This window comes from Nicotiana attenuata, chromosome 2, assembly GCF_001879085.1.
Source record: "Nicotiana attenuata strain UT chromosome 2, NIATTr2, whole genome shotgun sequence".
Lineage (NCBI taxonomy): Eukaryota > Viridiplantae > Streptophyta > Magnoliopsida > Solanales > Solanaceae > Nicotiana > Nicotiana attenuata.
This window is the reverse complement of record NC_031990.1, coordinates 6,796,830-6,822,782: the sequence shown is the minus strand read 5'-3', so window position 1 is coordinate 6,822,782 and position 25,953 is coordinate 6,796,830. Positions and strand designations below refer to the sequence as shown.

Genomic DNA, 25,953 nt, shown 5'->3' with positions numbered 1-25,953 from the left:
AACTGAACTCGGTCACGCACGCAAGTCATAACACATAATACGAAGCTGTTTAAGACCTTATGCCGCCGAACGGGACTTTAATTCTCAAAATGACCGGCCAGGTCCATTAGACGTATATTTGCTACAATTTTGTTTATAAATATCTTTTTTAATGAGATACTTTATTGTAATTTGAAAACTTGCTCCACGAGGTATGATTTGATTACGTGTAGAAACTCTTTAGGTGTCAATCGTGGATCATGAATATGGGTCGTGACGCTTTCTTTCATTTGATTTTTAATGTATTTATTTACTTCTTTCCCCAGAATGACACATGCAGTGGATATTCCCGTTTACGAAGAATCTCGAAAAGATCGCATCTCAAGAGGTGTAATATAGACGATCTACTTGGACTCAAGCGTCTCAGGATGAGTAGAACTTGATCATCGAAAATTCACGAGCAGCAACTGATCACTTAATTTTTTTTATAAAGAAATTTAAACCAATATTTTCATTGTCTCAAGAAATTGAATGAGTTTATTGTAACTTTATGAATCTTGAAATGTAATTAATTCGCCAAGACAACAATTAGATCTCTGCATCTAATTGCAGGAAAATATCATGAGGTCCATACAGAGAGGCCATGCTAAAACCTCTACGCTGTGGAAGCTCACTTATTTTCTTCAACTCTTCTTCAGAAAGTGACCAATCAAATATTTGAAGATTCTCTTTCATTCTCTCGTTGTTGAAACTCTTTGTAACAAGACTCACCCCTTGCTCATAAACCCACCTCAATGCTACCTGCACAAAGTCAGTTAATATTTACATTATCAGGTCATTTAAAAATAAAATACAGGTAGTTACTAGTGTTTTAAAAGGCGTTTTCGGGGCGAGCCCTGGGGCGAGGCGCACCAAAAACGCCCCGAGGCGATGGTGTGGGGCGAAAGTCTCAAGAGGCGTACGCCTAGCAATTCGGGGCATACACCCGGGCATTCGGGGCGTATGCTTGGGCGTTTGAGACACGTTTTTGTAGTGAGGCGTAAGCCCCAGAGATGTTTTCAAATTAAAACAAAATTTATTAAATAAGTCCTTCATATAATACCCATTCACAAAAGTCAGCTTGTAATTATTCAAAAAATTTAAAAAGGAACTGAAATGTATCAAATTTAAAAGTCAAGACTTTTTTATTGATTAAAACCTTAATTTATGGTCTTTCCCAATTCTTTCTCTTGTTTGCTAGTCTGCTAATATCTCCCAAAACAACAAATATTCAATTTTTTTTTACAAATACAAAAAGAACTTTATTCTCCTTCTTAGCAGCAAGTTCAAATTTCAAATTGCAGGTTAGTCATTCTATTTGTTCCTCCATGTAGAAAACTTTATTCTTTTCGACTCAAGTTACTTGTGCTTGTAAGTAGCGTATAATAAATTATTTTGACTAGTTTTTTGTGGGGATGGAACGCGCGCGCGCGCGCGCGCGCGCACACACACACACACACACACACATATATATATATATATTATGCAATTTTACCTGTCTATAAATATTTACTATAATTACATTATTTTATAAAATATTAAAATTAAATGCCTATGGGGCTTACGCCTCGCTGAGGCATATGTAAAACGCCTCGCCTTATGCCCACGCCTTTGAAAACACTGGTAGTTACCTATATCACGTGAAAATAAGATTATTTTGTACTAGTAGTGTAAAAAAAAATTACACAACTAGTATGGTCAGAGGCGTATCCAGTGTAGAAGCTATAGGTTTATCTGAACCCATAACTTTTACTCATGCCCTGTATTTTTGCCCAAAAATAATTATTAAATCTGTACCAACAATAAATTTTGAACACACTAAATTAGATGAGATATGGTAAAATTACGAATTTGAAGACATAAAGTTCAAATCCTAAATTAAATCGGCCTCTGAGTATGTTGTGGTTATACCTCGAACAAAAAATCGATTTCACCAACAACTGAACTAAGGCCATTTAGAATTAGGAATAAGCATAATCGGTCCAAGATTTTCTTGGTTGGGTCATGAAAATCGGAAAATAGTTGAACATTAAATCTCTTGTACAAGTTCTACGCATAATGAACATGACTTAATGCCATTTTTTATTTATGAAAACTTGTTTTATGATCGAAGAAAATTAAAACATAGAATTGGAGACAAAAGGAAGAGTATCGAAAGAGTGTTTGATAAGAAACCTAGACAAGAAAAAGAATCAAACAAGAAAATGAAAAACATAAGAAAACAAGAGAACTTAAAAAACCTGAGCAGTGGTTTTTCCTTTGAATTTGGCAATTTCAGTTAGAACATCACATTTCACAACTCTGTTATCACCCCAGAATGTATTATTGGAACCCAAGGGAGAATAAGCAGTGATTTGTATTCCCTTTGCCTTGCAAAATTCCCTCAGTTGCTTTTGTTGCCACATTGGGTTCATCTCCACCTTTCCAAAACACAAGAAAACAAAGGCATCTATAAAACAAACGTTGCAGTATTTACTTCTAATTACAAATAAATTGCCAAAAAACAAATTTAGTGACGTTCCAAAGCAGAAACAACAACAATAACATGTTAGTAGACTGTATTTGTAAAATAATTCTGGAAATATAAATGAGTATAAACAGAAATGAACATAAACAGAAATGACATAAAACCAATTCGAGCCCACTGAATTCACAGTGTTTCCTTAAGGAATTTAATCCCCTCCTAGTACCCAAGGTTATGGATTATTTCCTCCCAGGATAGAACGAATTACACACTGGTGTAGTGGTACTTCAAACCCCAGTGTTTCAGCGAACACAAAGTTCGGTAGCAAATCACACTTACTTTTTGTTTCGTTTGATGCTAAAAGTATGCAGAAGAAGGAGAAGAAACTCAGAAAATCGTAGTGAAATTCTGAGCAGAATAGTGTTGTATTTATAGCCACAGTTAGGCTGAAATCTGAAGAGGTGCAACTCTTCAGAATGGCTGTTTATGCAAAACGCCCACAGCATAAATGCCATTACATAAATGGCCATTTACTCAATAATAAAGAGGGAAAATTGAAGAGTTACTTTTCTGTTACCAAAACAGAAAAACGGATTGGATTTAATATTAATATTTAAAATTAATATTTTGTTATTAAAACAAATATTTAATAACATTTCTGTTAATATTTTACTATTAACAAATAAATTTGGTCCAAAAAGTTAATCAATCAATCGATCATTTGACCAAATCCAAATCCAAAACCGAAACCGAATCCGAAGCCGAAGCCGAAGCCGAAGCCGAAGCCGTAGCCGTAGCCGAAGCCGAAGCCGAGCCGAGCGAGCGACGACGACGACGGCGCGAGGCTTGCCTTCTTCTCAACTCTTTAAGAGCTAGAAGAAGAGCAATTGCTTATATACCCATAAAAAATCTCTTCCTCTTCCAATATGGGACAATGCCCATTAGCCAAGGGGGGAAACTTAAAATTTCACTCATAAATTTTATTTTCCTCCATTTCTCATTCACCCTCTTTTAAGTATTTAATATATTAATTAAACACATCCAAAACCCAACAATCCCCCACATGAATGGGGAATGGCTATATCACGGAAGTATGCATGAAAAACTGTGTGATTCGCAAGTAAGGATTAATTGCATCTGGATAAGTAGGTTTCCCTTTGAACTTTCCGTAGTGAACTTATGTCGGATATACTCGATCAATCGGTAGATTTGATATCTTTGAACCGTCGAACTTTAGTGTATACCTAGACAACCACAAGTCACACAACCAACCCTTAACCGTCTTTGGTTCTCATTGTTGTGTTCTTTTCAGCCATGAACACCGCCTGGTTTCATAAGTGCGTAGAGAACTGGCCTTACAATGTTCTCCTTGAAGCGGCTAACACTTCACACTTACATAGGTGATTCCTAAACGTGTCATCCCGTAGATACACTATTTGATATACCCCGTATCAAATTTAGAAATCATTAAAAAGCCTTAATGCTTTATCCTTGGTACTGAACATTGTCTCATCACGAGAATGGACCAAAAGTTTAGTTGACAATGTTGAACCGTAATAAATGACTTTGTTTGATCTCCTTGAACCTAGATCTTGGGATCTCCAGTCTTCTAGGTAGAGTTACCGCCACTATGACTTGTTCTCGGCCACAGTCCCATTCCCCTTGATGACTTCTCAACTACCTCTCTAGTTAGGCCTTTTGTAAGTGGATCCGACACATTATCACTTGACTTTACATAGTCAATCGTGATAATTCCTCTAGAGAGTAATTGTCTAACGGTTTTATGTCTTCGTCGTATATGGCGAGACTTACCGTTATACATAACGCTCCCAGCCCTTCCAATTGCCGCTTGACTATCACAATGTATGCATATTGGTGCCAACGGTTTGGGCCAAAATGGAATATCTTCCAAGAAATTCCGGAGCCATTCAGCTTCTTCACCGGCTTTATCCAAGGCTATGAACTCAGCCTCCATTGTAGAGCGGGCAATACAAGTTTGTTTGGATGACTTCCAAGATACCGCTCCTCCACCAATAGTGAATACATATCCACTTGTGGACTTGGAATCAGTTGATCCGGTGATCCAATTTGCATCACAGTATCCCTCAATGACCGCAGGATATTTATTGTAGTGCAAAGCAAAGTCCTGGGTATGTACTAAATACCCCAAAACTCGTTTCATGGCCATCCAATGAGATTGGCCTGGATTGCTCGTATATCGACTCAATTTACTTATAGCACAAGCTATATCTGGTCGTGTACAATTCATGATGTACATTAAGCAACCCAACACACGAGCATAATCCAATTGTGATATGCTCTGGCCTTTGTTCTTTGCTAATGCAAGATTCACATCAATTGGAGTCTTTGCAACTTTAAAGCCCAAGTGCTTGAATTTTTCAAGTACTGTCTTAATATAATGAGATTGTGACAATGCTAGACCTTGAGAAGTCTTATGGATCTTAATTCCCAGAATTAAATCAGCAACTCCCAAGTCTTTCATATCAAACTTGCTAGTTAGCATACGCTTAGTAGCATTTATGTTGGCAATGTCATTACTCATTATGAGCATATCATCCACATATAAGCAAACAATGACTATGTGATTTGGAACATTTTTAATGTACACACATTTATCACATTCATTTATCTTAAATCCATTTGACAACATTGTTTGGTCAAATTTAGCATGCCATTGTTTGGGTGCTTGTTTTAATCCGTAAAGGGACTTAACAAGTCTACAGACCTTCTTTTCTTTACCTGGAACCACAAACCCTTCAGGTTGTTCCATGTAAATTTCTTCCTCCAACTCTCCATTTAAGAAGGCCGTCTTAACATCCATTTGATGAATTTCAAGACCATAAACTGCAGCTAACGCTACTAACGTTCGTATGGATGTAATTCTTGTAACTGGAGAGTATGTATCAAAATAGTCAAGACCTTCTCGTTGTCTATACCCTTTGACCACAAGTCTTGCCTTATACTTGTCAATAGTGCCATCATCTTTCATTTTCCTCTTAAAGATCCATTTAGAACCCAACGGTTTATTTCCAGGAGGAAGATCAACCAATTCCCATGTATGGTTGTTCAGTATGGATTCTATTTCACTATTGACCGCCTCTTTCCATAACAATGATTCCGAAGAAGACATAGCTTCTTTAAATGTTTGAGGCTCATTTTCCAATAAGAAAGTCACAAAATCTGGTCCAAATGAAGTAGACGTTCTTTGACGTTTACTACGTCTTGGATCCTCTTGGTTAAGTGTACTTTCTTTTGTTTCTTCCCGGGGTCGTTTAGATCCTTCACCAATCGACTCACATTCCTTTTTATACGGATATATATTTTCAAAGAACTCAGCATTATCTGATTCTATAACCGTATTATTATGAATGTCGGGATTTTCTGATTTATGAACCAGAAATCGATATGCTTTACTATTAGTCGCATATCCTATGAAAACACAATCAACGGTTTTCGGTCCTATTTTTACCCTTTTGGGTTTAGGAACTTGCACTTTTGCCAAACACCCCCACACTTTAAAATAATTCAAGTTGGGCTTCCTTCCTTTCCATTTTTCATATGGAATGGATTGTGTTTTGCTATGGGGTACTCGATTTAGTATTCGGCTAGCCGTAAGAACGGCTTCCCCCCACAAGTTCTGTGGCAAACCAGAACTTATCAATAATGCGTTCATCATCTCCTTTAATGAACGATTCTTTCTTTCTGCAATCCCATTGGATTGGGGCGTGTAAGGGGCCGTTGTTTGATGAATAATTCCATATTCTAAACATATTTGTTCAAAAGGAGATTCATATTCACCACCCCTATCACTTCTTATCATTTTGATTTTCTTATTAAGTTGCGTTTCAACTTCATTTTTGTATTGCTTGAATGCGTCTATTGCTTCATCTTTACTATTAAGTAAGTAAACATAGCAATATCGAGTACTATCGTCAATAAAAGTTATGAAATACTTTTTCCCACCGCGAGATGGTATTGACTTCATGTCACAAATATCTGTGTGAATTAAGTCTAAAGGATTTGAATTCCTTTCAACCGACATATAAGGATGTTTAACATACTTAGATTCCACACATACTTGACATTTTGATTTGTCACATTCAAACTTGGGCAATACTTCCAAATTAATCATTTTCCGTAAGGTTTTATAATTGACATGACCCAAACGTATATGCCATAATTCATTTGACTCAAGTAAGTAAGACGAAGCTGAAATTTTATTATTATTTTCAACAACTTTTACATTCTTACTTATTACAACCTTATCGGAAACAAAAACACATTTAAAATCATTCTTAGCAAGAAGTCCAGTAGAGACTAAATTCTTCCTAATCTCGGGAACATGAAGGACGTTGTTCAAAGTCACCACTTTGCCGGAAGTCATTTTGAGAAATATCTTCCCACATCCTTCAATCTTCGCCTTTGAAGTATTTCCCATAGAAATCGTCTCATCGGGTCCAACAGGAGCATAAGAAGCAAAAACTTCTCTAACAGCACAAACATGGTGAGTGGCTCCAGAATCAATCCACCACTCTTTAGGATTGCCCACCAAGTTGCATTCGGAAAGCATGGCACATAAATCATCAACATCATCATGCTTTTCAACCATGTTTTCTTGACCCTTCCTCTTGTTTTTCTTCGGAGCACGACACTCCGTAGATTTGTGTCCGGTTTTTCCACAGTTGTAGCAGTTTCCACTGTACCGCTTCTTGCTTGGGTTGTATTTCGGTCCAGAAGCCTTATTCCTCTTTTTGTTCACTTCAACAATATTTGCTCCCATTATTGTTGAGTTTCCACGGACTCTCTTTTCAGCAGCTTTGTTGTCCTCTTCGATTCTCAACCGAACAATGAGATCTTCAAGGGACATCTCCTTACGTTTGTGTTTCAAGTAGTTTTTGAAGTCCTTCCACAAAGGAGGCAACTTCTCAATCATTGCTACTACTTGAAATGCTTCATTGATGACAAGACCTTCAATGAAATTTCTGTTAGTAAAAATACTAAGATTATTACTTTCAACATCAATATTAATTTGATTTATACCTTCAGCAAGGAGATCGTGAATAATCACTTGCAATTCCTGGACTTGGGTAATAACAGACTTGCTATCTACCATTTTGTAGTCCAAAAACTTTGCAGCAACAAACTTTTTCAACCCGGCATCTTCGGTTTTGTATTTCTTTTCAAGCGCAGTCCACAGTTCCTTTGACGTTTCCACGCCACTGTAGACGTTATACAAAGCATCCTCCAGCCCACTTAGAATATAATTCTTGCACAAAAAATCTGAATGCTTCCACGCCTCAATCACGAGAAAGCGTTCAGTTTCTGGAGTTTCGTCGGACAGCACAGGAACATCTTCCTTGATGAACTTCTGGAGACTTAGAGTAGTCAAATAGAAGAACATCTTTTGCTGCCAGCGCTTGAAATCAATCCCGGAAAATTTTTCGGGTTTCTCCGCCGGTGCCAATGCTGCCGGTGTCGTTCTACTTGTTGAGGCATTGGCAGTCACCATTGGAACAGCTTGGTTCTCATTTTCATTAGTCATTTCTGTAAAAGAATGGCACAAACGTTAAAATCACGTAGATTTTAATAGAGTACAAAACCACAAAGGTTTTACTCTTCCAGAAACAGTAAATACAAATACAGAAATCAAATTAAATTCCTTAAGCTTGTTAGTAGACTGTATTTGTAAAATAATTCTGGAAATATAAATGAGTATAAACAGAAATGAACATAAACAGAAATGACATAAAACCAATTCGAGCCCACTTAATTCACAGTGTTTCCTTAAGGAATTTAATCCCCTCCTAGTACCCAAGGTTATGGATTATTTCCTCCCAGGATAGAACGAATTACACACTGGTGTAGTGGTACTTCAAACCCTAGTGTTTCAGCGAACACAAAGTTCGGTAGCAAATCACACTTACTTTTTGCTTTGTTTGATGCTAAAAGTATGCAGAAGAAGGAGAAGAAACTCAGAAAATCGTAGTGAAATTCTGAGCAGAATAGTGTTGTATTTATAGCCACAGTTAGGCTGAAATCTGAAGAGGTGCAACTCTTCAGAATGGCTGTTTATGCAAAACGCCCACAGCATAAATGCCATTACATAAATGGCCATTTACTCAATAATAAAGAGGGAAAATTGAAGAGTTACTTTTCTGTTACCAAAACAGAAAAACGGATTGGATTTAATATTAATATTTAAAATTAATATTTTGTTATTAAAACAAATATTTAATAACATTTCTGTTAATATTTTACTATTAACAAATAAATTTGGTCCAAAAAGTTAATCAATCAATCGATCATTTGACCAAATCCAAATCCAAAACCGAAACCGAATCCGAAGCCGAAGCCGAAGCCGAAGCCGAAGCCGAGCGAGCGACGACGATGGCGCGAGGCTTGCCTTCTTCTCAACTCTTTAAGAGCTAGAAGAAGAGCAATTGCTTATATACCCATAAAAAACCTCTTCCTCTTCCAATATGGGACAATGCCCATTTGCCAATGGGGGGAACTTAAAATTTCACTCAAAATTTTATTTCCCTCCATTTCCCATTCACCCTCTTTTAAGTATTTAATATATTAATTAAACACATCCAAAACCCAACATAACATACCCATGTGATCTCATAAGTAGGGTTTAGATAGGGTGAGGTGTACGGAGACCTTACCCTTACTTTATGTGAAGTAGAGATTTTATTTCTAATAGTCCATCGGCTCCAAAAAAGAATTTTCATAAACGAATTCAAGAGTTTAAGTCAATGGATATGAAGTAGCACTCCACCAAGTTTTCCTTTGTGACATTAATGGATGCATACTTAAAATAAATACACAAATATTTAAAATATTTACATATGTAAATATTTCGAGTTGAAGACAATGAGTACGTCCAAATAAAAAATGTGCACCTGCCCCTTGGAGTGGGTTAGTTCAGTCAATGTACTCCATTTGATCCTTTTTATCCGTCATTTTATTTAAAAAACAATTGATTTTAACACATTAAAAAATCAAAAAGACATTAATTATTTTTCTATATTTCCTTATTTTGACTACTCCAAGAAGGTATTTAGAAGAGATAAGGTAATTTAGTCAAACATTTCTTACAAAATTACAACTATTATTAGGTGATTTTTTTCTCCGTCATTATAGAAAGAGAAAAAAATGATTTTACCACATTAAAAAATCAAAAAGACATTAATTATTTTTCAATATTTCCTACTCTGACTACTCCAAGAAGGCATTTAGACGAGATAAGGTAATTTTAGCCAAATATTTCTTATAAAATTACAACTATTATTAGGTGATTTTCTTAATGGACATTCCAAAACCTTAAACAACAACAACAACAACAATATATCCAGTGGAATCTCACAAGTAGAGTAATGTGCACGCAACCTTGCCCCTACCTTGTGCAGATAGAAAGATTGTTTCCGATAGATACACGTACCAAAACCTTAAAAAAAGGCAGCCCGGTGCACTAAGCTACAGCTATGCGCGGGGTCCGGGGAAGGGCCGCAAGTTCTTGGTACGTTTATAAAAAATAGATTTTAAAAAATGGGTTATTTTTTTTTCTTGGGGAGTTGAAATGATTGGAAGAAGACTCACTTGATTGATAGCAGGAGGAATTTTAGCAATGGAAAGGAGTTTCTCAAGCTTTTTGCAAGAGAAATTACTAACACCAATTCCCTTTGTGAGGCCAAGACTTTTGCATTCTTCCATTCCTTCCCATACACCCTTGATATCCAATGGATGAATTATTTCTTTTGGAACTGGGAGTTTTTGTATCGTTTCACTTAGTCTCAGTGGCATGTGAATTAGATACATATCCACATATTCCAATTGCAAATTTCTGCAACAGAAAGGTACAAAATTGTTAATTATTTCGACAAAATTTTGGGATAAACTTTAATGTTTGCTAAGAAACTACAACAAATTAAATACTTGACAACTCTTGGTCGCACCAAGCTCTCTTATAATCGTCTTTCTTTGTAATACAAGTAAGGTTTAATTCAATTCTTTCTTTTCGTAAAAAGGTGTTTAATTTCCCTGAATTGGTTTGCAAATTGCAACTCTAATAGTTTGACACTGACGAAAGACATTTATTGTTTTGTTTTTTGACGCTCTTCCAAGTAGGATTGTGCATTTGGATCGGATATTCGAGAATCCGAACCGATTCACTCCATTCAGATTTTTGGATCGGATATAGAATAGGTTTTTTAAAAATTTCGGATAATTGGATCGGATTCGGAGTGGTATAATTTTAATCCAATCCGATCCGAAATCCGAATTGTATGGACATGTATAAATATTATACTTTCATTTTATGGTTATGTCTTCCATTTCATCCGTCTCTCTTTAGACTCTTCTTTTCTTAATTTATCTCACTCTCTCTCTTAAATCTTATCTCTGTGTCTCTCATTTCCAGTCTCTCCTTCGAGGACGATGATGCCTCTCCCTTATTAGATATTTGTTTGGAATTTCAGTTTATTTTGTTTTATTATGAAACTGTTGTTTTGTCTGTTGCTATAAAAGACATTTGTCGCCTTTCAATTTATTAGAGTGATTGAATAGCAGTAGCCTTAAAAAGTATAGTAGCCGATTAGATTGGTAGTCGCTAGGGGTGTCAATGGATATTCAAAAATCGACTATACCAACCGAACCGTACCGCACCGAACCGACTTTTAGGTTTCTTTTTAAAAAATCGTAGGTTTTTATATAAATCTATAACCGCTCCGATAATTCGGGTAGGTTTTTTATTTTATAAAAATAAATCAAAAAAATACCGAACCGTACAAATAAATTTTATAAGTGAAAAATATATTTATCTAGTAAGTTTAAAAACAATAATGCATTAAATTTTTCTTTGGGCCTTGGAATTATGAAAACTATTACAAGCCAACAAGTAACTAAACTCAAAATACTAATTCCTAAAACCTATTATGCTACTTCTACTTAAACTAAGTTATTTCAAGTATCTTTATTAGCACGGCACATAGTATTATAGCTATTACGAGTAGCAAACTACAATGTATTGAATATGTCTCCTTTCATATAATTTAGATTTATCTTTTCGAATATTTAATCTTCTATAGACTTTATTCTTGAGTCCTAACTTGGTTAATATCTTTTCTACTTGTGTGATTTATATATTCTTTGCCTTTGCTTGGTTTCTTTTACGTTGTTGTAGAATAGTTGATGGATCTATACTCTAGTCATCTTTCACAAGTCCTATAAAGAACTTATGTTATTGCATTCTACTTCTATTGGTGAATTTTATATGATATTTAAAATAAATACCGAAAATTAACCGTACCATACGGATACCGAAGAGAAACCGACAAGATTGGTACGGTTTCGAAAAGTCTAATTTTGGTTATACATAATAGAATAACCGAAAAATTGGTATGGTACAAATTTTATAAAATAACCGGCTGAACCGAACCATTGACACCCCTAGTAGTCGCCTTAATAAGGCGTACAGTCAGATCCGAAAATCCGAAATATTCACCCGATTTAAACTTTTAAATCCAATCCAATTTTATTTGAATTGGAGTTGGAGTGCATTTTATAAAATCTGAAATCCGAATTTACAATATGAAATGTGCTAAATCCAATGAGATCCGACCAAGCACAACCCTACTTCCAAGACACTTCAGAAACGCGCCGCATAGCAGCTAAACAGATAAATTTTGGAACCAATGCAAACAAAGCATGTCCAAAAGTAAACCAACCTCTTGAACTGCTATAAAAACACACCTATCAGATTTCAAAGCAGCACAATTTATATCAAAATTCATCTAATTGAGCATGTCTAGCATATTGATCTCATAGTAGCATGATTATTATAACTGATGTCTTGACTTCACTGCTGTACAACTCTTACTCAACAATTACACCAACTTATTCAATATTATACTTTGATTCTATCCTTCTAAAAGAAACACCGGCTCTAAACAATTCCATCTTCGTATACTAAAACGACCGAAAATGCCTCGACAAAAGTAGGCATACAACGTACAGAAGGTTGAATTTTGACATAAATTCTTTAAATTTTTGAATTTTTTTTTTATTAAAACTATATAAAAAGTATCATAAGTCATAATAGTTAATCATCTAAAGACTAAAGTATTTAAGAAAAGTATGGTTAAAGAACAACCTATTCAAAATAATATATCGTAGCGTAAATTTGTAGAAAGGAAGTATAACTTACTGAAGACTGAGTTTACAAGCAGGAACAACTTGATCCCGTTCAGCAAAAGTAGACCATAACTTAGTAGTGATGAAAAGCTCATCCCTCGACTTGATGATACCAAGATGAAGAGCCTCAACAATGGCTTCTCCTAGATGCTTTTCCGATGGATAAATAAATGCCGTGTCGAAGTGGCGGTAGCCGGCTTTAATGGCTTCCAATAGGGTAGATTTCACTGTCTCCGTCGACACCGCCGGCGGAAATGAAGAAGCAGTTCCCATGCCAATTACTGGCATGGCTTTGTCACAATTGTTCAAAGTCACTTCTTGCATTTTTGGCCTTCTTGTGTGAATGTCTTGATACTAAACTTAAAATGCTCAACTTTAGTACTTGGTAAGAGACTGAGTATTTGTTTATAGGAAAAACTTTCATTCTTTTTTGGTAAACTGAAAATTTGCAAAATCTCTAATAATTTACTTTGCATAGATCTTGGGATTATTATTGACAAATGATTAATTTTTCACATATAATTAATAAGTGTGGAGAAGACTTAATTATGTGGAAAAAGAATCATTTGTCAATTTGGAATCCAAGTTATTTCATCTTGACTTGTCAAGGAAAAAACAGATACGTACTAATGACACTTATCTTCTTGGATTTTTGAAATATGTTCCCGAATATTTTAAGAAAATTATACGGTATTTCTTATTTCATTTCCAATTATAATTTCTATAACTAGTGCACTGCCCTTCTACATGTAAAGGAAAGAAAATTTACGTAACCGGAGTTTACTTTTGTTGTTTTCGCAGTATGAGGCTTGTATTTAATATGAATTTATTTCAAGAGTCCGTTACTTAAATGGTCACTCAACTATCCCAAATTATCTTCTAAAGTCACTTTTCTTTCGTTTGTAACAACAAAGTCACTCAACTATGCCTATCGCACTCAGAAGGTCACTCAACTAGATTTTCCAAATTTTGAATTGCCAAATACCTATTTTACCCTCTAAATTATAAAAACTTATCTTCTTTTCATTTTTTTAACAACTTTTTAATATTAGAATTTTTTCTTTTTTAATTTACATTACGGACTTACCTATAGAATAAATAAATATTATTTATAAATTAAAAATTAAAAAGTATTTAAGCATATATAATGCTGGAATAACAAAATAATGAGCATAATAAAAAAATTAATTAGAATAATTTGTTAGTAATAATAATTTTAGTATTAACAACAAAAATTCAAAATTTATTTACACAATTCAGAACAAAGAAAATAAAGGTTGTAAAATATATATTTCATGCACGTAATATAAAAATAATTATTTAAATAAAGGTATTTAAATTATGCTCAATTATATTATATATGTTCCATGCACGACTTAACATAGCATATTTTACCCTATATAGATAGTCCCCATGCTTTTTGGTGACATAACTTTGCGTCGTCGGAAAGTTGGTAGAAACATAATAATATAATTGAGCATAATTTTCAAGAATATATAATGTATATTATAAAAATACCTTTATTTAAATAATTATTTTTATATGACGTGCATGGAATATATATTTTACAACATTTATTTTCTTTCATTCTGAATTGTGTAAATAATTTTTTAAATTTTTGTTGTTAATAGTAAAAAGTTTTAAAAAAAATAAAAAGAAGATAAATGTTTATAATTTTAGAGGGTAAAATAGGTATTTGGCAATTCAAAATTTGGATAATCTAGTTGAGTGACCTCCTGAGTGCAATTGGCATAGTTCAGTGACTTTGTTGTTACAAACGAAAGAGAAGTGACTTTAGGAGATAATTTCGGATAGTTGAGTGACCATTTGAGTAATTGACTCTTTATTTCTAACAGCGTTTTATATAATGATAAATGTTGCCTTACGTAGAAGATGGACTGTTTCGACGGTAATAAAAATTTGAAAGGATCCATTAACAATTTTACCGGCCAAACCCTAAGCAATGGTTGAGCTATGTACTTTTTTTTTTTTTTGGGTTTTCTATCTCCTATTTGGTACTCACTTTGGGTTCGGCTAATTAGATTCATGTCGGAAGTTCCACTTTAGAGGGCACACCGCTCCCTACCAATGGCAGTACCAATTTCGAGACTCAAACTCGAAACCTTTGGTTACATACCACCCACCATAACGTTTGGTGGTTGAAGCTTGCAAATAAGATAAGTCGGGATGAAATGTATTATTCAAATTTCATCAAGTGTCATCCTTTCTTCATCAATTTCTTTTCTCTCTATTGAGGGTTGTTTCTCCTCCCTCCAATTTTCTTTTCTTAAGTAGTAGGACTAAGTATTGACTCATTATGTGCTGACTCCATAATGTGTGCATATTTTGTTTAATTAATGTGGAGTTTAGAATTATTAGTTATTGTTAAATACTACTTTTATCATGTTGTCAAATGCAACAAAGATAATGGCATTGTATGACTGAAAATGATTATGAGGACTTCTTGTCTTTATTTTTATGTTGTTAATGTTTGTGATATAATATGTGCACTAAGCTGTCATAATTTTATTATTTTTGCTTGGAGCTAGCTGGTTCTCCCCTAAATGTGATAAAAGTGATTAATATCTAAATTATCAAGCTCTCCAATGGAGGAAACTTCTGCTGCAGTCTAGAGAGAGAATATTTGAGAGAGAAATGATAACTGTCTATCTCTTATTACTGAAGAACTTTTATTTATGCAAGAAGCATTAGCTAGTTAATTTTTGACTGAATAACTACTCCAAACAGATTAACTTAATACAGACGTCATCTAACCGTCATGCATGTTGTGCACGTGTACATTGTCACTCCATTACAGCTCCTCATAACACTCCCCCTCAAGTTGAGTGCACAATGTTAAGTACACCAAACTTGCCTAGCAGATGAGCATGTTGAACCTGTCCTAAGCCTTTGGTCAGCAAGTCTGCCAACTGATCCTTTGTATCAACATATAAAGTTTTCACCATGCCAGATTTCATCTTTTCTCTAATGAAGTGACAATCGATTTTAATGTGTTCCGTACGCTCGTGAAATATGGGATTGACAGCTATTTGCATCGCAACTTTACTATCACTCAAGATTGCCACAGGTCTCCTGATGTTCACACCCACTTCTCTGAACAAACCAAGAACCATGTAACTTCTGCCATAGCTGAGGCCATGCTTCTGTACTCAGCTTCAACGGAACTTCTTGATATAGTTTGTTGTTTCTTTTTATTTCCATAAAATCATAGATTCTCCAAATTTGATCACATACCATGTTGTAGATCTCCTGGTATTTGGGCAAGCTGCTCAATCGGAGTCACGCCAACAAGTTAACTCTTGAGTAGAATCAGCTCTCAGCCAAATTCCTTGACCTGGTGTATTCTTTAAGTATCGGATTACTCTAATTGGTGATTCCCCAGTAAGACTTCTTAGGTTTCTGCATAAATTGGCTTAGCGTTTGTACTACATAACATAGATCAGGTCTGCTGACTGTGACATAGATTAGCTTCCCAACCAGCCTTTGATATGAACCAACATCCTATAGTAATTCATCCCATGTAGCCCCTGTAGCATAATCATATTCCACTTTAGTTAACCTTAGATTTGATTCCAAGGGAGTAATAGCAGTTTGAGACCCACTCAACCCAATAGTAGATATCAGCTCAAGAATGTACTTCCTTTGGTTCAGAATAATTCCAGCTTTGGACCGCAATACCTCAATCTCTAAGAAGTATTTGAGTTCACCCAAGTCTTTCAACTTGAACTTCTGATGTAACACACCTTTAGCTTAAGTAATCAGCTCTTCATTACTACCAGTGATGAGTGGATCATCAACATACACAAGTATAATCATTATCCCTTCATGTCTACTCAATATAAATAGAGAATAGTCGTGGTTACTTTGAACAAAACCAACTTCCATTAATTGATCAATTTAATATTCCATTGCCTTGATGCTTGTTTGAGTCCATATAAAGACTTGAGCAGCTTGCAAACTTTATGCTCCTCCTGTATTCTAAAACCTTCAGGTAGCTCCATGTATACATCTTCGTAAAGATCACCTTGTAAAAAGGCATTGTAGATGTCCATTTGGTACAATGTCCAGCCCTTTGATACTGCTAAAGCAATGGTGGATCTGAAGTCACCATCTTTGCCACAGGGGAGAAAGTGTCGTGATAGTCCAATTCTTCTTGCTAATTGTATCCCTTAGCAACCAACCTTGCCTTAAACCTTTCAACTTCACCATTCGCCTAATATTTAATCTTGTATACTCATTTAGATCCCACAACATTCTTCCCTTTTGGCAGGTCTACAACCTTCCATGTGTGATTGTCTTCAAGAGCCTTAACCTCCTATTTAATGGCTTTTATCCACCTCTCATCCTTTACTTCCTATTTGAATCTCTGAGGTTTCACTAATGTGGAGAACATTGCAAGATAGCTGTAATAACTTGGAGATGTCCTGTTATAAGACAAAGTGTTTGATAAGGGGTACTGGCGAGTTGTTTTACCGGTTGTCATATAGTCCCTCATCCATATAGGTTGTTTAGACTCCCTTCCAGATTCTAATCTTAACTCTAGGATAGTTTTGAGAGGCTCCATCAATATCTGCCAATTCTTCCCCTGGTTGAGCTTCTTGATTGGTCTCGGAACTAGGCTCAGAAGCAGGCAACAACTCTTCAGTACCTTGATTTGCATTTGTTGGATTACTATCCCTATGTACTGGATGAGGAACACAAGGAAATGATAATGGAGAATCATTGGATTGTTGCTTCATATCATCAGCTAAAGTCTAAAGTGCACATTGTGTCTTGGCAAAAGGGAACTCTGTCTCCTTAAATACCACATCTCTGCTGACAAAGATTTGTTTAGAGGACAACTCCATTAAGATGTATCCCTTCTGTGTTTCAGAATATCCCATGAGGACAGTTGCCTTTGCTCTTTTTGCAAACTTAGCCCCTTTAGGAACCACAGTTGCATAGCATAAGCAACCTATCACCTTCAGATGAGATAAGGATAGCAAGTGTTTATGTAACATCTAAAAAGGACTTTTACCCTTAATAGCTGAAGATGGTAGTCTATTGAGTAAATATACTGCTGTCTTTACACAAAACCCCAATATCTAATAGGCATATGAGACTGGAATCTCAATGCTTTTACTACATCTAGAATATGCATGTGCTTTTTCTCAACAATGTCATTATGTTGTGATGTGTAACTGCAACTACTCTGATAAATTATCCCTAGGTCCTGAAGAAGAGTGTTACTCTGTGAATTAAAAAATTCAGTTCCATTATGCGACGTCAAAATCTTGACCATGACACCAAACTGGATCTTTACCATGGACAGAAAGCTTTTGATAGCTACTATAGATTCAGATTTAAGTTGTAAGATATAAATCCATGTATATCGACTATAGTCTCTACAAGTCAAGAAATAGAATTTGTTATCAAAAGTAGTAGTTCTATAAGGTCCCCAAAGATCCATATGAACAAGAATGAAGGGTGACTTAGCTCTTGAAATACTAGTAGGAAAGAACAATCTAGTCTGTTTTGCTAAGTGACAAACAGGACAATTATTCAATTTAGAAGCATCAATATCATTTTTTTACTACATCAATATGTTGCATAGCTACAATAGAAGGATGTCCAAGCCTCATGTACCATAGTCTGCAATCCTCTTTAAAACAGCAACTGCTACTCTATGTTCCTTGTCTTTGTTTCTACCACACTTTTCTATAAAAATGTACAAGCCTCCTTTTCTCTACTAATCCCCTTCATCCATTGTAGAGATCCTGAAACACGCAAAAGTCAGGAAAAAAGGTGCCATAGCAGGATAGTTCTCTTATCAGTTTTGAGACTGATAGGAGATTAAACTTGAAGTCAGGGACAAAGAGCACATTTTTAGCATCTTCATTTTCAAATACAGGAGCATGAACTGTGCAGGAAATATCAACCTTATCACCATTTGGTAGGTGTACTTTAACATTATGTGATGTCTTTACACTAGGACCATCATTAAGCAAGGATCTATTGGATGTTATGTGATGAGAAGCACCAGTGTCCACAATGCACTCATTTCTAGGTAATTTTGACATGAAGCAAGTAACAATACCTGCCAAGTTTGCTTGACTTTCACTAGGATCCTTGTTCAGCAAATTTAGGATTTGCTTGTATTTATCACTTGTAAAGTAATGTCCTGCACCTCCAGATGAAAATGTCCCTTCAGTACCAGTATTGGCTTGACCTTGAGGCTGAATCTCAACACTCCCAGACACACTATTAAAGCCAGTCAAAGGCTGTGAAGTGCCAAAGCCAATTTGTCCACCAGAAACACCATGACCTTGCCTTCTCTTATTCTTAAAATCATCAGGATACCCAATGATTTTGTAGCAATTAAGATGTCATTTCATCCCACAATGATCACATTTCATGAAGGGTTTCTTGCCTTTGTAACCTTGACCTCAATTAACCTGCATGGCTAATGGATCATTCTTCTCACTCACACCAGATTGATTTGGTGAGTTATGAGTTTCATCCTCAATGATCATGGCATATGCCTGATTGATCGATGAAATAGTAGTCTTCAAAAGAATTTGTCTTCTGGCTTGATCATAAGAATTATTTAAACCACTGAGAAATTGCAGTAACCTTTATTGATGCAAGTGATCGACATAGTCTTTGGACTTAGCACATCCACAATTTGGAGATGGAACCATAGCATCATATTCATCCCAAAGTGTCTTCAGTCGCGTGAAGTAGACTGAAACAGAATTAGTACCTTGAGAAAGAGTCGCAATGGCCCTGTGCAACTGAAAAATCCTAACTCGATTGATTGTGCAAATAGCTCCTTGAGATTTTTCCGAGATGAGAGTTCAACGCATATGCAATACCACTGAGAAGGTCTGTTGAAACCGTATTCGTGAGCCATGAGAGGACAATAGCATTGCAGGTCTCCCAGTTCTCATGTAAATCATCCTCATAGGACTCCTTTTTGCAATTACCGGTCACAAACCTAGCTTTCTCTTCCCCAAAAGAGATATCTTCATCGTCCTGCTCCAAAGCCCGTAATTTTCAGATCCGGTAAGCTTCACCAGAATCAGTACGATGCTTGGAGTATCCGACGGACCTAGATAGAGTAGATGAGTGTAGGCAATCGTCGAATCCGCCATTGTTGTTCAGGACAGTTCACGCAATATCAAAAGAAATTAAAAAAAGAGTAGTCGGAGAAAAAAGCAGTCAATTCGCGTTCGTAACCAGTATCGGAGTCTCTGATACCATGATAAAAGTGATTAATATCTGAGAAATTATCAAGCTCTCTAATGGAGGAAACTTCTGCAGTAGTCTAGAGAGAAAATATTTGGGAGAAAAATGATAATTGTCTATCTCTTATTACTGAAGAACTTGTATTTATACAAGAAGCATTAGCTAGCTAATTAACTGACTTAATAACTACTCCTAATAGATTAACTTAATACAACTGTCATCTAACTGTCATGCATGCTGTGCACGTGTACATTGTCACTCCACTACAGCTCCTCATAACAAAATGTGTCGAGGCTCTTTGCAAGCTATTGTTGTTTTTGTGTTATTGAAATTGATAAATAGGTAGTAGATCTTGATAGGACCCCATAAAAGAACAGGAGCTGTTGAGAGGTCACATATTGTCGAGAAGGATATACAATATTTTGTATGTGATCGTAGTATATCATATCGTTTCGTCCCTGCTGAATCGAAGAACATTCATGCACTATGTTCTAGTTCATTATTAAGGAAGATAGAGTTGAGGTGGGGATCTTATAAGACGTGATACCTATCTGTGTCATGACCCGGGTTTCCCACCTTCGGGAGTCGTGATGGCGCCTACTAGTGAAAGCTAGGCAAGCCAATCAACTGAATTATTTGCCTTGTTTCCATTTTTAAATTCGTTAACAGTTATAAACCAACAGTTAATAATCAACAAATTTTAACAAGCGGAAGATTTAAATTTTGAATTTTAATAATACTGCTAACACCATTCCATAACGAATCTACCCAAGACTGGTGTCACAACTTCATAGACTGTCTAAGATTACTACAAATAAAGGTTTGAAAGAAATAATACAACGCTGTCTCTAGAAATACAAGAAGGAAACAAGAATAATAGATAGAAGGAGACGCCAAGGCCTGCGGACGCCTGCAGGACTACCTTGGGTCGCCTGATGTACAAGAAGCAGCAATCTCACTGCGGTCTGAAATCTACAGCACTGGGATCTGCACAAAAAAGTGCAGAGTGTAGTATCAGCACAACCGACCCCATGTACTGGTAAGTGCCTAGCCTAACCTCGGCGAAGTAGTGACGAGGCTAGGACCAGACTACCAAAATAAACCTGTGCAGTTAAATCATATACATCGGAACAATACAAGCAGAAATGTACAGCTAAGGATGGGAGGGGGAAACATGCTGCGGGGACATCGAATAATAACAAGAAGAACAAAGCATAAATATAAAGATCACCACAGTTCAATTGAAGATAGGAAGGGGGATCATGCTGCGGGGTACAACAAGTATCAACAGAAAACCAATAATTAAATGTAGAGAAACCATAACTCAGTTATCAACAAAAGTCAGGAAAATCAAGGACAAGTGCACGGCATAACCCTTCGTGCTTTTACTCTCGTCCTCACCATGAAAATCAGTATTATTGGCACGGCATCACCCTTCGTGCTTTTACCTCACATAATCACTCATATAAAGGCACGGAATGGTACATCGTGCGGCACGGCACCACTCTTCGTGCTTTATACTCTGCCTCACAAAATCATAATGGCATCACCCTTCGTGCTTTAACACTCTCTCATCAAAACAATGCACGACATCATCCTTCGTGCTTTACACTCTTCCTCACCCAAGCAACAATCACAAAGCAATTTGGGCAAGGGAATCAATAACATTACAATAAAATCCAGGCAAGGGAACAACATCAAAACAACAACATCCCGGCAAGGGAACAACATTAAAAGCGACAACGTCCCGGCAAGGGAACAATATTTAAAGCAACAACGTCGAGGCAAGGGAACAATACCATAATCCTCTTCTCTTTTTTTTCTTTTCACATTTACTTCAGAACTCGATTCACAATTTGAGCCAATGCTCTATAAGGTTCAATTTCCAATTATTCTTTCACAATTCACTTCACAACTTGAGCCAACGCTCCTCAATGTTCAACTATCACCATTACTTCCACAAACTTAGCCCAACAATAGAAATCATCACAAAAAGGCATGAACAATACAAACGGTGTCATAATAACCATAATATAAGACTCACGGGCATGCTTGACACCAACGTATAGATACTCGTCACCATGCCTATACGTCGTACTCAACAAATAACACATATCAAATAGGACACAACTCCTAATCCCTCAAGCTAAGGTTAGACCAAACACTTACCTTGATGCCACGAGCACAATTCAAGTCTCTACTATCGCTTTACCTCTTGATTCCACCACCAATTCGCTCGTATCTAGCCACAAGTTACTTAATTATGTCAATAAATGCTAAATGAATCAATTCTAATGCATGGAAATAAGTTTTCTAAAGTTTTTCCCAAAAAGTCAAAAATCGACCCGGGCCCACATGGTCAAAACCCGAGGTTCGAACCAAAACCCGATTACCCATTCACCCACGAACTCAAATATATAATTTATATTGAAATCGGACCTCAAATCGAGGTCCAAATCCCCAAAATTTGGAAAACCTCGGTTCTACCCAAAACACCCAATTTCCCCCACGAAAACCTTTGATTTTGAGTTGAAATCATGTGAAAAGATGTAATGATTGAAGAAAATGAGTTAGAAACAACTTACAATCGATTTGGAGAAGAAATTGTCTTGGAAAATTCGCCCAAGAGTGCTTTGGTTTTGAAAGAGTGTGAAAAATGGTTGAAATGCATCTAAGTTATGAATTTACAGGTCTCTGATGTCGCAATTAAGAACCTAGAAGTCTGCTATGCTCGCATTTGCAAAGGGACTTTCACATTTGCGAAGTCGCTTTTGCGATCCATTTGTCGCATTTGCGACGACCGGCTAAAGCAGGGGGCATCACAATTGCGATGGGTACCTTGCATTTGCGAGGTAATGCTGGCCTGGGCTATTTCGCATTTGCGACATAGCCTTCGCATTTGCGAGCCAATGCGAAGCCTGCAGGCCTACAATATACCAGTTAAAATCTGCAACATCCTAAGTCCAAATTTCACTCCGTGGCCTATCCAAAACTCACCCGAGCACTCGGGGATCCAAACCAAACATGCACACTAACCCAAAAACATCATACGGACTTGCTCGTGCATTCAAATCACCAAAATAACATCAACAACTATGAATTTAGCATCAAAATCATGAAATCACTTAAGAACATCAAATTTTCCAATTTTTCTCAAATAAGGTCCGATTCACGTCATTTCAAGTCCGTTTCTTACCAAATTTCACAGACTTAATTTAAACCACATATAAGACCTGTACCGGCTCCGGAGTCAAATTACGGGCCCGATACCATCAAATTTCAAACACATCTCATTTCTAAAAACTCATATATTTTCCATAAAATAATTTTCTTTAAAAATTCATTTCTCGGGCTAGGGACCTCGGAATTCGATTCCGGGACGCCCAAGTCCAATATTTTCCTATGGACCTCCCAGGATTGTCATTACACGGATCCGGGTCTGTTTGCTCGAAATGTTGACTGAAGTCAACCATTATCAAATTTTAACACTAGAAATTTCTATTTCTCATATTTTCACATAGAAGGCTTTCCGGATATTGGTCCGGACCACGCACGCAAATCGAGGTGAGGTAAAAAGGAGGTTTTTAGGCCTCAAAACACTGAATTTGTTTCTAAAACAAGTGATGACCTTTTGGGTCATCACATCCTCCACCTCTAAAACAATCGTTCGTCCTCGAACGGACATGAGAAAGAAGTACCTGAGTCGGGGAAAAGATGGGGATAACGGCTCCGCATATCGGACTCGGACTCCTTAGTCGATGCCTCAGCAGGCTGACCTCTCCTCTGAACACGAACAGAAGGAAAACTCTTTGATCTCAACTAACGAACCTGCCAGTCTAGGATAGCTACCGGCTCCTCCTCATATGACAAGTCCTTGTCCAACCGGACAGTGCTGAAATCTAACACGTGGGATGGATCGCCGTGATACTTCCGAAGCATGGATATGTGAAACACTGGATGTACGACTGATAAGCTCGGCGGCAACGCAAGTCTGTAAGCCACCTCTCCCACTCGATCAAGAATCTCAAATGGGCCAATGAACCTAGGGCTAAGTTTGCCCCTCTTCCCAAATCTCATCACGCCCTTCATAGGCGACACCCGAAGCAATACCCGCTCACCGACCTTGAATGCCAAATCACGAACCTTACAGTCGGCATAACTCTTTTGCCTGGACTGAGCTGTACGAAGTCTATCCTGAATGATCCTGACCTTGTCCAAGGCATCCTGCACTAGATCCGTACCCAACAACCGAGCCTCTCCCGGCTCAAACCCTCCGACCGGAGACCGACATCGCCTACCATATAAAGCCTCATAAGGAGCCATCTGGATGCTCAACTGGTAGGTGTTATTGTAGGCGAACTCCACTAAAGGCAAAAACTGATCCCATGAGCCTCCAAAGTCAATAACACAAGCTCGGAGCATATCCTCCAAAACCTGAATAGTCCGCTCGGACTGCCCGTCCGTTTGAGGATGAAACGCTGTGCTCAACTCAACCCGTGTGCCCGACTCCCACTGAACTGCTCTCCAGAAATGTGAGGTAAACTATGTACCTCAGTCCAAGATTATAGACACGGGCACACCATGAAGACGGACAATCTCCTGGATATAGATCTCAGCTAACCTCTCGGAAGAATAGGAGACTGCCACAGGAATGAAATGCGCTGACTTGGTCAGCCTATCAACAATAACCCACACTGCATCGAACTTCCTCTGAGTCCGTGGGAGTCCAACAACGAAGTCCATAGTGATACGCTCCCACTTCCACTCAGGAATCTCAATCTTCTGGAACAAACCACCAGGCCTCTAATGCTCGTACTTAACCTGTTGACAATTCAAACACCGAGCCACATACACAACAATGTCCTTCTTCATTCTCCTCCACCAATAATGCTGCCGCAAATCCTTATACATCTTAGCGGTGCCCGGATGAATAGAGTACCGGGAACTATGGGCCTCCTCTAAAATCAACTCCCGAAGTCCATCCATATTAGGCACACAAATACGACCCTGCATCCTTAAAACTACATCATCTCCCAATGTAACCTGCTTGGCACCTCTGTGCTGCACCGTGTCTCTAAGGACACACAAATGAGGATCATCATACGGCTGATCTCGGATACGCTCCAATAGAGAAGAGCGAGCAACTGTGCAAGCTAATACACGGCTGGGCTCAGAAACATCCAACCTCACGAACTGATTGGCCAAAGCCTGAACATCCAAAGCAAGCGGTCTCTCACAAACCGGAATATACGCAAGACTGCCCATACTGGCTGACTTCCTACTCAAAGCATCGGCCACAACATTGGCCTTCCCCGGATGATATAAGATTGTGATATTGTAGTCTTTCAATACCATAATCCTCTTCTCTTTTTTTTCTTTTCACATTTACTTCACAACTCGATTCACAATTTGAGCCAATGCGCTATATGGTTCAATTTCCAATTATTCTTTCACAATTCACTTCACAACTTGAGCTAACGCTGCTCAATGTTCAAATATCACCATTACTTCCACAAACATAGCCCAACAATAGAAATCATCACAAAAGGCATGAACAATACAAACGGTGTCATAATAACAATAATATAAGACTCACGGGCATGCTTGACACCAACGTATAGATACTCGTCACCATGCCTATACGTCGTACTCAACAAATAACACATAGCAAATAGGACACAACTCCTAATCCCTCAAGCTAAGGTTAGATCAAACAATTACCTCGATGCCACGAGCACAATTCAAGTCTCAACTATCACTTTACCTCTTGATTCCACCACCAATTCGCTCGTATCTAGCCACAAGTTACTTAATTATGTCAATAAATGCTAAATGAATCAATTCTAATGCATGGAGATAAGTTTTCAAAGTTTTTCCCACAAATTCAAAAATCGACCCCGGGCCCACATGGTCAAAACCCGAGGTTCGAACAAAAACCCGATTACCCATTCACCCACGAAATCAAATATACAATTTGTTTTGAAATCAGACCTCAAATCGAGGTCCAA

At 37.1% G+C, this 25,953-nt stretch overlaps 1 protein-coding gene across 1 annotated transcript; it reads right to left on the bottom strand.

Moving 5' to 3' along the window:
* Positions 568–13,021, bottom strand: LOC109216145 (D-galacturonate reductase-like). The gene is made up of 4 exons (XM_019380277.1): positions 12,711–13,021; positions 10,106–10,349; positions 2,259–2,438; positions 568–780 (listed from the first exon to the last, which is right to left on the bottom strand). The coding sequence occupies exons 1-4, from the start codon at positions 13,019–13,021 to the stop codon at positions 568–570; spliced, it is 948 nt and encodes a 315-aa protein (XP_019235822.1).